Raw genomic sequence first — 17037 nt, forward strand, 5'->3', positions numbered from 1 at the left:
CTTGCTTGTATCCCCTGCGTGACTGCCTTGCACATGATTCCTGCCTACTGTGATTATTATTGTCCACCAGTCTCTCTAGGTCCTGCTCACTATACATCAGAATGCCTTGCCGTCAGGAGGAATTGGTTAAGCCATCTCTAAGTAATCAGCAGTCCATAGCAGTTGGCTGAATAGTGTCAGGTGTATATGTTCCTTAACTTTAATGGTTAACTGGTGAGGCTTCAGTCCAGTAAGTAAATGCATACATCCATGGAAAAGTTATGTAGAGCTTTTTAGAAAAACCTCCTGAAATTGGAAAAAAAAAGTTAAATGAAGTAGACTATCACTACATCTCTAGTCCTTGCCTTCACCTTGACACATCACCTAACCAGGATGAGGCGGAAATCGGAACACAAAATATATATATTTTTTAATTTTGCAATTTATTTTGGTTTTTACTTTTGTATTTGTTCCTATCTTGATACAAGATTCTGCATAATGCTTAAAAAGCTAATTGAAATTGCTCTTTGAGATTATCCATATGCTGTTTAAAAGGAGAACTATTTAAAATGATTAGGTGCATAGCCAGCTGAATAGAATTACAGCTGCAAGTTTCCAGATAACATGTCAAATGTGGGAAGGGATTAACTAACCACCACAAAAATTGCTAAATCTTTACGGGGATTACTTTTCAAGGCCAATGGAAAGTGTTATTTTGCCACAGACCGTTATTTTTGCTACAATGGTGAGAAACTCCAAGTGCCTCTATCTAGTCTACTAACTCAAAACTTCTGGCTTTGCATTTCCATTTCCCCCTTACTCATTTAAGAAGCAAGTCTGAAGCCTTTCGCAGATTTACAGCAATCCATGGAAAACCACATGTTCTGGTATTTTTCACTAACCGTCAAGATGTTCTCTGTGTTCTTCAGATCAAAAATAACAGTTGCTGAGATAAGTGAAAGCTATTTCATTTTATAGAAAGTGGGTTTCCTGCCAGCTGCAGGGCACGAACAAGAAATGATCTGGATGGCTCTCGGTGAAGATAAACCATTGCATGGCATAAAGTGGAAAATCCTGACGTTTACACCTCATTTTGAGCATGAAAATCCAAAATTCAGTAAGTGTCTGGGTATCATTTGCATTTATCAGACATTGAACCCAAGAACCCAAAAATATTTTAATTTCATTGCTTCATATTCGATACTGCTGAAAAACTTCTTCCCATGAAGAACCTTGTGATTTTTATTACATTTTAATTTCAACATGCCTGCATGTAATATTTCTGTACACATTTTTTCTTCATGAAACTCATCCCCTAGCATCAATTCATTTAGGGTTATTTCATGTTATATGCCAAACATAGGTGACTCTGGAAGGTAAGAAAATGGTTTAATTGTATGTTATCCTAATCTCTGTGCAGGCACATAACAATAGAATTCCATTGATTGGGAATAATTAATTTACCGTACTCCACCTCCTAATTTGATCTGTTTTAACTTTCTGCATTATACTAAATCATCATAAGATGCTGGCACTTTAAAACATTATTTTCATAATACATGAGATACTGAAATGCTGATGAACTAAAGATGTAAATCCAGTGGGAATTTGAAGGGGAATTGTTACTGTTTTGCCACCTTTTGCCTAGATCTTGCATTATCTGATATTTTATGCTTGTTGAATTGTCAAGACTGTTAAATAGGCACAAAATTCAAGACCTAATGAATGTTCGGCCTTGCCAAAAGACCAATAGGTAATTCCCATACTGCACATATAATTAAACAGTTTGTCATGAGAGGAGGTCATAAACAGCATATGGATAACCTCAAAGAGCAATTTCAATTAGCTTTTTAAGCATTATGCAGAATCTTGTATCAAGATAGGAACAAATAATTCAATTGTTTGTATTATTTTGTCTGATTTTAGCGAATTTTTCCTTGTAGATGGTCTTCAATTTGAAGGTATTTTACTTTTACCTGGGCAGGAACAAAATGCCAAACCTCCACTTGTTGTAAGTCCACATGGTAAGTAGATATACATTGCCATACTTTGCACAATAATATCTGTTTGATCTGCACACTGTTAATATTGATTATTGTTTAGCAGTTAGTGTACCACTTTGTCGATCTTTCTTCAAAGCTTGCTAGAAAGCACAAAGGAGAGATTGTACTTGGATTAGTCCTTTATTTAAACACTCCCATCACTTGAATTGTGAGCCTCAAGATTCAAGTCTAGAACAAGTACTATAAATGTTTAAATATTATGATGTTCAAATGAGAGGTGAGTTAATAGATTTTCAACATTAGTTGTGAGGAACGTAAAGGGATAGCGCTAATTTGGATGTATTAAAAAAAATCTAGTTTTTTACATATATTGTTTCTTTCCAAGATTTATCAACCACTATTGTTCTACTCTATTGGAATGAACTACATAACACTTACAACATAGATGAGTACCATGCGGGAAAAGGCCCTTTGGGCTACAATGTCTGTATCAAGTCTTATCTGCTCGCATATAACCATATGCATTCCCCATATATCCATGTGCCTATCCAAATGTCTCTTAAATGCCACTATTGTATATACCTCCAACACCACTCCTAGCAGCGTGTATTAAATTCTATTTCACATTAAAGCATCTTTTTGATATTTACTATGATTTCAGGCAACTTTATATTTTTCTAATCTATTTTTATGATGTGTGCAGCTGAATAATGTTTGTTAATTTAGCTTTTGTTCATCCATCTATTTTCTCTCAGAAACGTAATTAGAAATAGGAATATTTCACATGCATCAGGGATTCTTAATGACCACATATATAAGTCTGTTAATAATCATAGACAACAAATTTATCTTTCTATTTTTGCAAAAATTCACATTGAGTATTATTACATTTCTAAAACACTGTAGAACAGAATAGAGGGAGGAATATAAAGAAGGTGCAGGTACATAAATAGATCTGAATAATATGTCGGTTGGCCACGTATCTTGATACTGTCAACGTATATCTTGATACTGTCGTCTTTACACTGTGTTTTGTCCCACAGGAGGACCCAATTCTGTCTTTGTTACTTGTTGGATGTTAATGCCCGCTGTCTTTTGCAGGTTGGGATACTCGGTTTTGCTTGGTAAGTCCTAGATTTAATAATTTAATTTGTTATCAATATTCATCTTTGCTTCACTTCTGAAGAAGCTTTTTGAATCCCATCCAATATAGCTTGAAACACATTTATAGCAGTTCATCAAATAAAACACAAGAGCATGCCATCTGATTCAAAATAACATAAGAAGTGGAAACAGAAGAAAGGCATTTGATCCCTTGAGCTTGCTCAACTATTCCTTTATCCCATGTCTGCAGTCCTATTCCAACCTCTCACACCTTCATTTTATTAATATACACAAACCCAGGATTTAGTGGAATATACTCAGTATACAGTGAGTTGTAGAGGTTTTGTGGTGAATTACTGGCCAAAGATTTGCGAGTTAGAGAGTATAGTTACAGATGAATTAAGGACTTTATATTTGTAAGGAGGATAGAGAAGGAAATATAATAGGAAACTAGACTAAGTGGGACCTGTTGTGTCCCACTTCACACGGGAGGGCTGTCACCCAAAGCAATATCCCACCTTTCCACCAATTCTAAGATAAACATATACACTCACACACACTCACAGACATACTCACTCACACACACACATTCACTCCCACTCACACACATACACTCACACTCACACATACATACTCATTCACACACTCACTGACTCACACACACATACACTCACACATACACTCACACATACACTCACACATACACTCACACATACACTTACACATACACATACACTCATACACTTACACACACTCGCACACACTCGCACACACACTCACTCTCACGCACACACATACACACGCACATGCACTCACACATGCACATACACACACACACACACACACACTGACTCACACACCATATGACAGTAAACTTTCTGGAATCTACTCACACGGCTGAGCGTAGCCTCTCCACTGTGGGGCTTCCGCAATCAGCTTGACCTCTGCACTTACCGGAAATTACGCAATCACGCGACCTCTGCACTCACCGGAAATACGCAATCAGCGCAATATGTCCACTAAGTGGAAGTCACGAAATGAGCGGGACTTTTGGACTAAACACAGTCAGACCAAATAAAGCATATATTCCTTCCAAACACAATCAGACCTAATAAAGCATTTATTCCTTCCAAACACAGTCGGGCAGCTTCAAGCACAGGCAGGGCAGCAGGCCAAACAACTCATGGCATTGTCATTTCATTTCATTTCTAATTAAGCATTGCACTTTCAAGCACAGGCAGGGCAGCAGGCTAAGCAATTCATGACAATGTCATTTCATTTCCAATTAAGCACTGCACTTTCAAGTACAGGCAGGGCAGCAGGCCAAACAACTCATGGCATTGCCATTAAGGGCTAACAAATCATATATTGCAAGTACATTGCAGACTCACAGTTCAGTTGATTCACAGCTTAGAATGACAATCCTGGCCTCTCCCTCGCGATCTTGCAGAGTGACTGACTCACGTCCAGGCATCCGGGGATTTATAGTCCTGCCCCACCCCCAGAAGCGGCGTTACCTTCATCATGGTGATTGACAGGCGAGAGGACTCATAACTTATTTTATTTTACAACAATGGGAAAATCCTCAAATAACCTACAAAGCGGTACATCTTTGGAATGGGAGAGGAAAACTGAGCATCTGGGGAAAACCCACGTGGTCACGAGGAGAACGTACAAACTCTGCAGACAGCACCCGTAGTCAGGATCGAACCTGGGTCAATGGTGTAAGGCAGAAACTCTGCTGTGCCCCTAAGGGTCACAGAGGGTGGGAATATTTGGATAGAGCTGTCAGAGGTGGTCATCAAGGAAGATACAATTACAAAGTTTAAAATAAGGAGTATTTAGACAAGTATTTGAATAGGAAAGGTATAGAGTGATACGGGACTTGTGGGCAAATGGGATTAGCATAGATAAGCATCACAGGGGGCAAGGACAAGGTGGGACTAAAGGGCCTGTTTATGTGTTGTACAATTCTACGATCCAAAAGTAATTTAGGGTTATTTTGTACATGTTTCAGTGAATTACCGAGGATCCTGTGGCTTTGGGCAAGACAGTATTCGCTCACTGCTGGGTAACATAGGAAGCCAAGATGTGAAAGATGTGCAGGTAATGAGTTGTTCAAAAAACTTGTGCATAAGTAGATAATACTGTTTAATCAGAATAATTTCAGCTGCAGACAGTAGCCAGAATTATTAGAGCAGGTAAGTCTCGAGTGCTGTGGAATGTTTCCTGGAATTACATTTGCATCACATCCTGGATGATATATAGATGTTGCAGAAAATTAGTTTGGCTCTGAATTACAGGATCCAGAGACAATATGGGGGAAATGAGAATCAATATATGCAACATATCACTGGGAGTGGTTTATAAGACAAGGAGACTATTTCAGTTTATAGTAACATAAAATTTATAATGATGCATCAGAGGTGGGAACATTGTAACATACTGCTCATGTGAGGATTGGAGATATGTCATTACTTAAAAAGTTTGAATAGAGTAATTACAATTTTGTAAAACTAACATTAGTGTTTGGCAAATTATTCAAAAAGACAGTTCAGGTTAATCAAGGAGGATGGGGATGGATTTGTTAAGTTGTGTGACAAGTCAATCATAGAGATATAGAAGAGAAGTCAATCATAGAGATATATGGGATCCAATGGGAAGTGACATTGCCCCAGAATTGGCTCAGCGGCAGTGAGGAAATGGTGGACAGTATTGTTACATTGTTATGATTATTATGTTGTTATGGTTATTATGTTCTATGCATTGGGACTCTACTGGGTACCCTGCTTTTCAGGATTACATTAATTTATGAAACCAGTGATGAATTGAGCAGTTATCAGCTGATGCCAAAAAACTGGCATTTTGGTTCATGATGAGGAATAAGGCTGCATGAAGATATCAATAAACTGGCCAGGTGGGAAGACTGCTGCAATTACAATTCACATGGGGATGGAAAACAAGGGTATAAATGGTAAGGTTCTGAGAAGTGCTGAGGAATTGAGAGATATCCCATTGAACGGAGTACATGTTTTTATGTACCCTTCGCACTATCCAGGGCCCATACTGTTGTTCCAGTTGATGAAGCAATCTAACTACTCCATTTCCAATCTGGTGCTCTGTATTTGGTGTTCATTATGTGGTCTCCAATACATTGGACAGATCAAATGAAAATGGGATGACTTTACAGAGCACGTGCACTCGGTCAGCAGGAGCGACCCTGAGCTTTGTGGTTTGATTCTCTATCCTACTCCTGCCATTTTAATTCTCTATCGTAATCCTATTCTGACGTATCAGTTTATGGCCTTCTGCACTATTTCAAGGAGGCCCAACGCAAGCTTGAGGAGCCGCGCCTCATCTTTTGCCTGGGCACAGTGCAGCCTTCTAGATTCAATATTGAAATCCACAACCTCGGGTAACTTGATTACTCTGTCTATGCCAACAGTGATATTCATTTCGGCTTGTTTGTTTATTGTTCCTTTCTCCTTCCTCAATGAGTGAAGGATATGCCCAGAGCAAGTCTGCCAGGCATGTCATCCTGCTCTGCATCCTTTTGGGTAGGTTCCTTTGCCAATGTTCTCACTCTCTAACTGTTCCCATTTGCTTATTGGCCAGATTACTTTGTTTCTAGCTTTTATCCATGGCCATTTCAGGTTTAGCCTATCAGAGACATTACTCCTCCCCTTCTTGAATCGATCTGCTTTTGTTTCATTCCCAGCTTGGGCAAAGGATCTTTGACCTGAAATGTTGATTCTGTTTCTCTTCCCACAGATGCTGCATGGCCTGCTGAGTATGTCAAGTGTTTTCTGTGGTAGATTTATAGTAACTGCAGTTTTGTTTTGATGCTTCCATATGTTTTTAAGTCCCATAAGTTGCAGAACAGGTAGACAGCATTCTGACTGCTTGCCTATATGGGCTGAGCATGGAATGGAAGAGTAGAAAGGTTAGGTTAAAACTATATAGAACTCTAATATTAGCACTGCTGCAGCTTTGTCTACAGAAATGATATGCGCTGAATAGGGGACAGAGCGGTTCACCGTTATGCTTTCTAGGATGGAATTGTTTTCTTTGGAATGAAGGAGATTAAATGGAGATTTAATCACAATGTATAACATTTTAAGAAGTCTCATAGGATGAACAGGGAAGATTTTTATTTCAAGCAGAGACATTAATTGCTTGAGGACATTGATTCAAGGCTAAGGTCGAATATGTAAATGTTACAAGCTTTGTAATTCACTGCAAGTAAAGAGTTGGAGAGAATGTTACTTAAGATACCGTAACTTGCACTTCAATCATAACTGTCTAAACAGATTCCAACTCCGAGAGCTGGGAATCAGCTTCGGGTAGGAGGTTGTTAAATTAGGATCTATCCTCTTCTTGTTTATGTCCAGACACTCTGACCATTATGCACTGGCATGATTGTGACTTTGAACTCACACTCAACAATGCATCTCAATCTTGACCACTCGTTCCCTAACCCGAAGTAGTGGTTTTGCTCTGTCCTGCCCCATTTCCAACTGATAGCCTGACTGTCCCACCTCTAACCACCTTACTGCGTCTCAGAGGATACCCTTCTCCATGTTAACAGTCTACTTGAGTGGAAGACAGACCTTCAGGGGAATGAACCTAATCTCTTGCGCATGATGCACTGGACCTCATGCACAAAGGAATTCTGCAGTCATGCCCTCCTATAAAATACATTGACCATTCATGCATCATTTGTTTAATGTGGTCCTCCTAATGCTGAAGAACTTCAAGGCAGTGGAGTGCAGTGATCAAGTGTTATATAACAAATGTCCTGATTTGTTTATGAAATTAATGATTCTTCAATGGCAATTTATTTTTGAATGTTGATCCAGATCTGTTTTGTTTCAGTTTGCTGTCGAATGTGTGTTGAAGGAAGGAGTTGTGGATTCTGAGAACGTTTTGCTGATTGGTGGCTCACATGGAGGCTTTATTGGTTGTCATCTAATTGGCCAGTACCCTGGTTTCTACAAAGCTTTTGCCACAAGGAATCCTGTCATTAACCTGGCTTCTAAGCTGGGTACAACCGATATTCCTGATCAGTGAGTTTGGAAATTTCCTGAAATATATATGCATTTTAGCTATCATATTTCTCAGTATAAATGAACATACGAATTGTTATTATTAAATTTCTGCTCTGGTGACAAGTTAAGTTTACGTGCCTCAATGCATTTCCATGCCTTTATTTTTTGAGAGCTGTATTCAACTCCATTCAATATTGCATGATAAAGATCTCCCTTGTTTATCAAAGCTCTTCTGTGAAATTAGTTTAGGTAGGTTGAAACACAGTTTGAATAACCATAGAATTGCACTAATCTTGAACTAAAATGGCAGTTTGGCTCGAAGACTCGAGAAGTGCATTGTACAGGGAACTGGTGATGTCATGATGTGGCAAGCAAAAATGCACCATTCATTTTCATGCTAAATGGTGCATAGTCAGTACATTGCATTCCACATCTTGTTACTTTCAGCATAGTTCTATATTCTCTTCTCCCATATGCTTTTCTGCTTGAACATCCTCGCTTCCCTCGTGAATTCCTTATTTAATTTCTTGATGAGTTTAAGTATTGATTACCACTACATTTGCACCTCCCAAAGCCTATTATGTTATTGCATATATAAATATTGCATCATTTTTTAATAGCCGCAGCTACATCATAGTTATTGCTAAAAATGTAAGCTACAATATTTAGTTTAATTTAGTTTTGTTTAAATAGGCCCTTCGGCCCACCGAGTCCGCACCGACCAGCAATCCACGCAAATTAACATTAACCTACACACACTATGGACAATTTACACACACACTAAGCCAATTAACCTACATACCTGTACGTCTTTGGAGTGTGGGAGGAAACGGCAGATCCCGGAGAAAACCTACGCGGTCACGGGGAGAACGTAGAGACTCCGTACAGACAGCACCCATAGTCGGGATGGTATCTGGGTCTCCGGCACTGCAAGCTCTGTAAGACAGAAACTCTACTGCTGCACCACCATGTGTATTGTCTAAAGTATTTTGAGAAAGAATTGTAGTATTTGAAATTAGGATCCCCCTGCTTTCTAACTGCAAGATTTATCTTTGTAAATCTTTATAATGCTCTACCTTGGGCGGGTATGGTTATTCTTCATGGTTGAATTTGATTAAAAGTTCAAAAACCATTTTCCCCACAGATGCTGGCTGGCTTGCTGAGAACTAGTCTCAAAAATATTCTGTTATTTTATTACATTGAACATTTGAACTAATTGAAGCCCAGTCACTTATTTAGGCACACTTTATTAAAATCTTTTGAACGCTTTCTCTTACATTGAAACTAAAAATTGCAATAGTAAACAGTGCAACTGATAACTCTGTAATTCCATATGCCCCTATACAGCATTACAATTATTAAAACTGTTCTGAATGGGATACAACAGTTTTAGTTTTTCAAATATTATTTTTTAATCCATGCTGTACAGTGGCGCAACAGTAGACTTGCTGCCTTGCAGCGTCAAAGACCTGAGTTTGATCCTGACTACAGGTGCTTATGTGGAGTTTGTATGTTCTCCCCATGACGTATGTGGGTTTTCTCTGGGATCTCCATTTTTCTCCCACACTGCAGGTACAACCTAGAGGTTTATAGGTTAATTGGCTTGGTATAATTGTAAATTGTCCTTGGTGTGTGCAGGATAGTGTTAATTTATGGGAATCGCTGATTGGCACTGACTCAGTTGGCCGTAGGGTCTGTTTGCTCGCTGTATCTCTAAACTAAACTAATATATACGTTGGCATGGACAAATTGGGCCAAAGGTTTCCATGTTGTATGATTCTGTCATATAGAGGAAAGGGAATGTTTACTTTAAGGCGTATTGGTGATTTGTGTGTTTGATCCGCACTCTGAATTTAGCTTATTTGTGGGCTGTAGTTGTCCTCTTAAATATGTCCCAGATCTGGACAGCACACAAAGAAAATCTTGTCAGTTAATTCAGGCCTTGACTGTATATACCTGTACTAGGAAACACTCTGAGAGGACACAAAGTACTTGACTGACTCAACACGTGCAGCATTTTATGCTATTCACATTACAATGGTTACATGTGGATATCAAATTCTTGCATTAATCAATCAGTCACCCACTCTTGTTTGGGATCTTTGTTCCTTGCTCTCTCTGCTGAAGTTCCTCACATTTGCTCTGTTATTGTGCGTCATAAAGCAGGTCCACTTATTTCATGATCACTTTTTATTGCCTCCATGTTGGCTCACAAACATCCATCTTTTCTCCAGCTAGCTATGTCTTGTCCTGTCAGTCTCTTATCTCCACATTTGCCGTTTGTACGGAGTCTGTACATTCTCCCTGTGACCATGTTGGTTTTCTCCGGGTGCTCCAGTTTCCTCCCACACTCCAAAGAAGTGCAGGTTTGTAGGTAATTGGCTTTGATAAAGTATATAAATTGTCCCTAGTCTGTAGGATAGTGCTAGTGGACAGGGCAGTGTGGACTCGGTGGCCGGAGGACTGGTTTCCGTGCTGTATCTCTCAACTCTAAAAATGCTGCCTGAACTTTTTGTGTTTTACCTTAATCTTAACACTTCTCCAATTCTCGTCTCCAGTAGGAAAAGCTTGGTTAATCCATATTGCAAACTTGCCCAATTTCCTTACAATTTCTTGAAATCCCTTCACATATCTATGATTTCAGCAACTACAAAATGAGTTTGAACCTACCTTGACTTGAAGTATAGCTGACCTTGATTTTTTTTTTAAGTGGTTTGAGGAAATATTATACAATAGAATTGATCAGATGATAACTTTTGTGTGAGGAACTTATGCTAAGTTGCAAGAGAAGGACCTGGAGCTGAGGTTTTCAGAAATACATGGCCCCACAAATAAATAAAACACGCACACATAGGAGAACAGATGGCTTATCATAACATGGAGATGTTGATGTGAATAGGCATAACTTTGTTTGCTTTGAAGCAGCTATAATGCTGTCAGAAGTTGTATTTGGTTTAGTTTGGTGTTTAGAGTATAGGTTATTGATGGGTTTCTTCTCGGGACATGAGCATCGTGTGTCCTTTCTTTATGGCACATCTTTGAGCTCGGGTGTGTCATAAAGGGGATTTATGGTTGGCTATATTGGGTCGTGGGCACCAAGGCTAGATAATAGTCTGTGATCTGGTTTGTGCTGTTTAAATAGATTTATGTTGAGATAAGAGATAAGGCAGAGGTGATGGTTGTGTGACCTTTGTATAAGGGTGGTTTCTTATGTTTATAGAAAACTGAGAAAGTAACTGTTTTGATAATCTTCCATTTGCTGTGTGGAATGCTATTGGTGAGGAGGCCTTACATTCCTTTCGGCCAGAGATAGAAGGGGGAGGTTGTAATTCAGAATGAAACTAGACCCGAGCTTGGGAAGAAGCGATTATAATTTATCAAGTGTGACAATTAGTGGCCTTTGTGCGGTTGGGGATTGTAAAAATAACTTTGTAAGAATGGGGCAAAACTCAAATTTAATCCATAAGTAACTATTTTAACTATGAAATAGGGAAATTATTTGTCAAGTGTATTGTGTTTAATTAGGATTGTGAGTATTAGACTTTGTTTAAATCTGAAGTTTTAGAAATAACTTTCTTTTACAAAAGTGAAAATATATGTTTTGTGTGTATGTATTGTGTGATTGCTGTATGATGTGTATTTTATATTCTGAGAGGTGGTCTTTGAGAATTAGTTTTATATTTCTGTGTTTTACTTCATTGAAATAAAATGATTTTGAGCAGTGCGGTTAAAGAAAACCACAAAGGGAAAAAGGGTTGTAAAGGGACCAGAAAATAGAAAATCATGTGACTACACGTGTTGCCAATCATTGGAAAGAATTTAGTTGATTGGTTAATGCAAATAAGCTAAATGTATGGTAAACCATAATGATTGGTTAATAGTTTGCCACTCCTTCTGTATCCTAATTGTCTAATACCTATATAATGTGTTACGTTTGCACCAAAGTTGTAGTTCTTTCGACCTGCCCCAGAGTTTCTAGCTCTGTGTTGGAAGGTTTAAAGAATTATCCAACACTGTCAGAATAAAGAATTGAATTTAGCAGCAATGGTTTGAATCAAGTTTTCTTGAATTGGACTGACAAAAGAACTTAGTTTAACAGGTTCAATAAATGCAAATTAACATCTCGTGTTTTATTTTTTGCTCTCTTTTCTCAACAGTACCATGGTGCAAGCTGGTTTTGATTATGCCCCAGACCAGTTGCCCACTCCCCCTATGTTGGCAACACTGTTGAGCAAATCTCCTATCACCTATATTTCTCAGGTAAGAAGGGGGGTTGCAACACTTTATCCAAAGCTGAGAATCATACATATCTCTCGCGTTAGTTATGATGATGTAGTATGTAGTGCACAACCTGACTGGCCAAGAATGGTGTTTTTGACTACTTACCAAACACCACCTATTACAAGGCTTAACACAGCAAGGAGAGAAATAGACAGGCCATAGATGAGTCATTAACTATGATGATGAGTCTGTGAAAACTAGTTCACAGCCAGAAGCTGTGAACTAGGGTTGAAAAGAATGTGTAAGAATCTGTGTCAATTTTTTCCATCCTCCAGACATATGATCTATGCAGCATGCTGACATTGAAATAATGCAAAATCTACAATTGTTTGTCTGAAATGGGATCTGCTGGTAAATACCTAACTGAGATGGTGTCTGTTTGTTATACCAAAGCAGGAACTGGATTTGAAAACATGATTTGTATGATTAATGAAGTACATCCCACAGATCAAAGCACAGAAATTAGAAACCTTCAACAGCCATTTTCCTGTCAGTCAGTCAATTGTAGTACTAATCACTTACTTCATTAAATACATACATCATAAAAGTATGTGTAGGAACGAACTGCAGGCTGGTTTAAATCAAAGATAGACACAAAATGCTGGAGTAGCTCAGTGGGACAAGCAGCATCTCTAGAGAGAAGGAATGGTCGAGACCCTTCTTTAGTCTGATGTCAGAGGAGTGGGCGGTAAAGAGATAAAATGTAGTCGGAGACAGTAAGACTGGTAGGAGAACTGGGAAGGGGGAGGGGATGGAGAGAGGAAAAGCAAGGGCTACTTGAAGTTAGAGGTCAATATTCATACCGCTGGGGTGCAAGCTACTCAAGCAAAATATGAGGTGCTGTACCTCCAATTTGCGCTGGACCTTACTCTGACAATGGAGGAGGCCCAGGACAGAAAGGTCAATGTGGGAATGGAAGGGGGAGTTAAAGTATTGAGCAACATCATAAAAGTATTGCTGGATATCATCAACATGGACTCCTTTGTGGGAGTGGCGGTGCCTAACGGCAGCGGTTCGACTACAGTCGTCTGTCTTTTTTTATTTTTTGTCTTGTTAAATGTATGTCTTTGAGTCAGTTTTTATTATTATTTTTTAGCTGTGTATATGTGGGGGGGCTGTGGGGGAAATCGTTAATCTCTTCCCTGTGCGGGAACCCGACTATTCCCTGTCGGGTCTCGGATGTCGTTGGGCCTAACATCGTGGAATCGGCGGCGACCACCGGCCGGGACTAACCTGAGGGCTCCAGTTGCAGAGCCTGCGGAACTGACATCGCGGAGCTGGCCGACTTCGGAGCGGGAAGAGTTGTGGTGGCGCGCGGGTGCGACTCGACTTTTGGAGTTTGGAGGCACCGGCTGCAGACCCGGTGGACGGGAACATCGGGAGCTCGCAGGTCCCTGGTGGGAGACCGCTTTTCCGAGCTCCGCAATGGCGACCTCTCCCGCTGGAATTGCGGGTTTAAAGGACATGGAGCCGGTGCCTAACATCGCCCGGCATGGCTTAAACGGCCTCAGGACTTACCATCGCCCGCCGGGGGCTTTAACATCGGAGCCCCAGTTCGCCTCGACACTGCAGTTGGACTGCTGAACCGCGGGAGAAGGAACAAAGGGAAGAGATAAAAACTTTGCCTTCCATCACAGTGAGGAGATGTTGGAGATGCACTGTGATGGATGTTTATGTAAACAATGTTAAGTGTGGGTCTTGATTGTGTAATGTAAAAAAACTGTAGAAATGGAATTTCGTTCAAACCCAGGTTTGAATGACAATAAATAGCATTCTATTTTTTTGATCTTCTATCTAGGAGGCAAGGTTGGATTTTATTTTTCAGGCTTTTTCTCCTGAGCAATGTTACTCATTCACTTATTGAAAAGGGAAATGAATAACATTAGAATAAAGCCAATAACACAGTACAAACTTGAATTACTATTTAAATATTTTTTTAATCCTTGGTCACCACACGTTATATCTACAGTTATAGTGTTAGTATTTTTTTTATATACAATAGAAATGACAATTGGTGTAGTGGGGCTAGAATGAACACATTTACAAATATTACAATTCTCTGAGTTGCATATCCGTAATAGTGCTATGTTTCTTTGCTGCTTGTAATTATGGTACTTTCTTTCCCTTAGGCAACAACTCCAGTTTTGATAATGTTGGGTGAAAAAGACAAACGGGTTCACCCATCGCAAGGTCTTGAACTCCATCGTGCACTGAAAGCCCGAGGAATTCCTGTACGGTATGTTCTGTGCATGTCAAGTCAAGTTCCAGGCACCAATCACTGCTCTATGTAAAAATCAATCAATTAATTAATTAATTAGATATGTTGCCTAGCACATCTCCTTTAAATCTTTCCCCTCTTACTTTAAAGCTATGCCCTCTACTATTTGCTATTTCCATCTGGAAAAGGGTTTTGCCTCTACCCTATCTAAGCCTCTTATATTTTAATATACAGTACTTCTACCAGATCTCCCCTGAACCTCTGGCATTCCAGAGAACACAACCTTAAGCCCCTGTCTCACTTAGGTGATTTTTTCGGCCACTAGGTTGTTTTCACATGGTCGCGGGTTGACACCTGTATGGTCGTGAGTAGTCTGATCAAGTTGCCTAAAGAGACGTAATGTTTTTCTGGTCGCCGCTGGATATTGAAATGTTCAAAACTTTTCGGCGACTGTGGGCTTGACCTGTCATAGTTGCTATCGTAGGTTGTTGCCAGGTGACATTGGTTGTCGCCGGGTCCTGACTTCAGTGAATTCCATTGGTGACTACCTACGCCAACAGGCGACAGGTGACTGAATTGTCTTCAGTTGTCGCCGACAGGGTCGTTGTTTGTCGTAGCTTGTCGTGGGTGGACGTGGGTTGACTTTGGTTGTCGTAGATTGTCGTCCGATGGTCATAGGTTGTCGTAGGTGTGGTCGTAGGTGGACGTCTTAATGGGTCGCCAGTTGTCAATAGCTTGTCGTAGCTTGATGTCAACTAGGTGTCGTAGCTGTTGTCGTAGATATTGTCGTAGGGGGAGTCCAGTCGCCACTTTTTCGGCAACTTGCTGCGACAATGACAGTCGCCGAAAAAAGCGCCCTAGTGGGACAGGCCATTAAGTCTGTTCAACCTCTCGTTGTAACTAAAACCCTCTAATCCAGGTGTAATTGTGGTAAATCTATACTCTTTCTAAAGCTTCTATATCCTTCGTGGGGTGATCAAAACTGCACACAATACTCCAAATGCGACCTAACCTAAGTCCTATAAACTGCATCATGACTTCCTGCCTCTTATAATCAATGCAGCAACCATGAAGGCAAGCATACCAAATGCCTTCTATACCATTCTATCTGCATGTACTGTAATGGTCATGGAGTTATGGACTTGGACCCCAAGATCTCTCGGTACATCAATGATGTAATGCTGCAATTCCTTAATGAAATTGGTGACAACTGTGATATTCTCTTGGGTCCACTGATGAATCCTTGAATATGGCACAGTACATCGATTCAAACCGTTCTGTAACTGCACCTCTCCTGACCAGGACTTTGTAATCCTCTTCACTTGTTCCGCGCCCTTCAAACTCTTATCTGTAGGCAGGAAGAAGAAGCACAATCAGATGTTTAGATTGTCCAAAGTGTGGGCGAGGGATGGAGCGATAGATGTTCCTGATGTTGGTTAACAATAATCAAGTGGTTCCTCTAATGTTGATACTGTCCAGCTGAATGTCTGAGGAGACACAGAACATGTAATGCCAGCATGGGCTTGAGCAAGTGCAACAAGGATTTTACTCAATTGTAGAGGATTCAGCCTTGATGTAAATCTGCAGGATTGAACATTTTTGTCCAGTCATTAAATTGATAGCTGTGAATGCTTTGTCTACATTTTAAGTTCGGAGTTATGCATGCTTTGTCTAGCTGTGAACTATTAGTCCCAAATACATAGAACTCGTATAAGCATAAATCTGTATGTCTGTTCTCAAAGCACTAATTGATCAATAGACAGGAGAATATCTGGTGCTTGTGGATCCAATAGAAGAAACACTTAATAGTAGATGATCTACTATTAAGTGATTTGATAGTTGTTCCTACAGTATATTAAATGTTAATTTATTTATGTTGTATATTTTTATCTTATTTTTCCAGACAGCCAATATGCTATTGCTTCCGTATCACCACCATAGTCTGTGCTGTGGTCATGTTCCATCTTTGGTCCTGATTACTTATCATTTGTGTTATACATCCTCATCAACATTATCCATGGTTGGATTCCACTCATCCACTAATAGCCCTATCTTGACACCAACATGATCACCTCTACTGTCTTTGAATTTGCAGATTCTTGGCTGGATGAGCAGAGGATTCCTCCAGTTTATAGTTTGCAATTACAATTCATTGTTTCCGGCCTTGGAGCAAAGTTCACTCCTGTGCTATCAGTTCCATTCTTCTCCCAGCAGTCATCTGGAAATGAACTAGTCTGACTCCAATCATTGTGTTATGTTTTAAATTAGTTATGGATGGTCTGTTTGCACTGCCGTTACATCACCTGATTTAGATCATGTCCAACTGAAAATCTCATCTCCTTTACTTACCTGTCATGACACAGAGGGAGGTCATTGTGTCCTTCAGGTTAATTCCAATTCCGAT

The 17037-nt window shown here is 39.8% G+C and overlaps 1 protein-coding gene across 1 annotated transcript in view; it reads left to right on the top strand.

Annotated features, from left to right (window-relative positions):
* Positions 1 to 17037, top strand: part of LOC129704547 (acylamino-acid-releasing enzyme-like) — a 42765-nt gene that overhangs the window by 22421 nt on the left and 3307 nt on the right. The window contains exons 15-21 of the mRNA XM_055647728.1: positions 958 to 1096; positions 1923 to 2003; positions 3026 to 3106; positions 5104 to 5192; positions 7962 to 8152; positions 12292 to 12394; positions 14545 to 14651. Of these exons, the coding sequence (XP_055503703.1) occupies positions 958 to 1096; positions 1923 to 2003; positions 3026 to 3106; positions 5104 to 5192; positions 7962 to 8152; positions 12292 to 12394; positions 14545 to 14651 (791 nt within the window). The remainder of the gene's footprint in view (positions 1 to 957; positions 1097 to 1922; positions 2004 to 3025; positions 3107 to 5103; positions 5193 to 7961; positions 8153 to 12291; positions 12395 to 14544; positions 14652 to 17037) is intronic.

This window comes from Leucoraja erinacea, chromosome 16, assembly GCF_028641065.1.
Source record: "Leucoraja erinacea ecotype New England chromosome 16, Leri_hhj_1, whole genome shotgun sequence".
Taxonomy (NCBI): Eukaryota; Metazoa; Chordata; class Chondrichthyes; order Rajiformes; family Rajidae; genus Leucoraja; species Leucoraja erinaceus.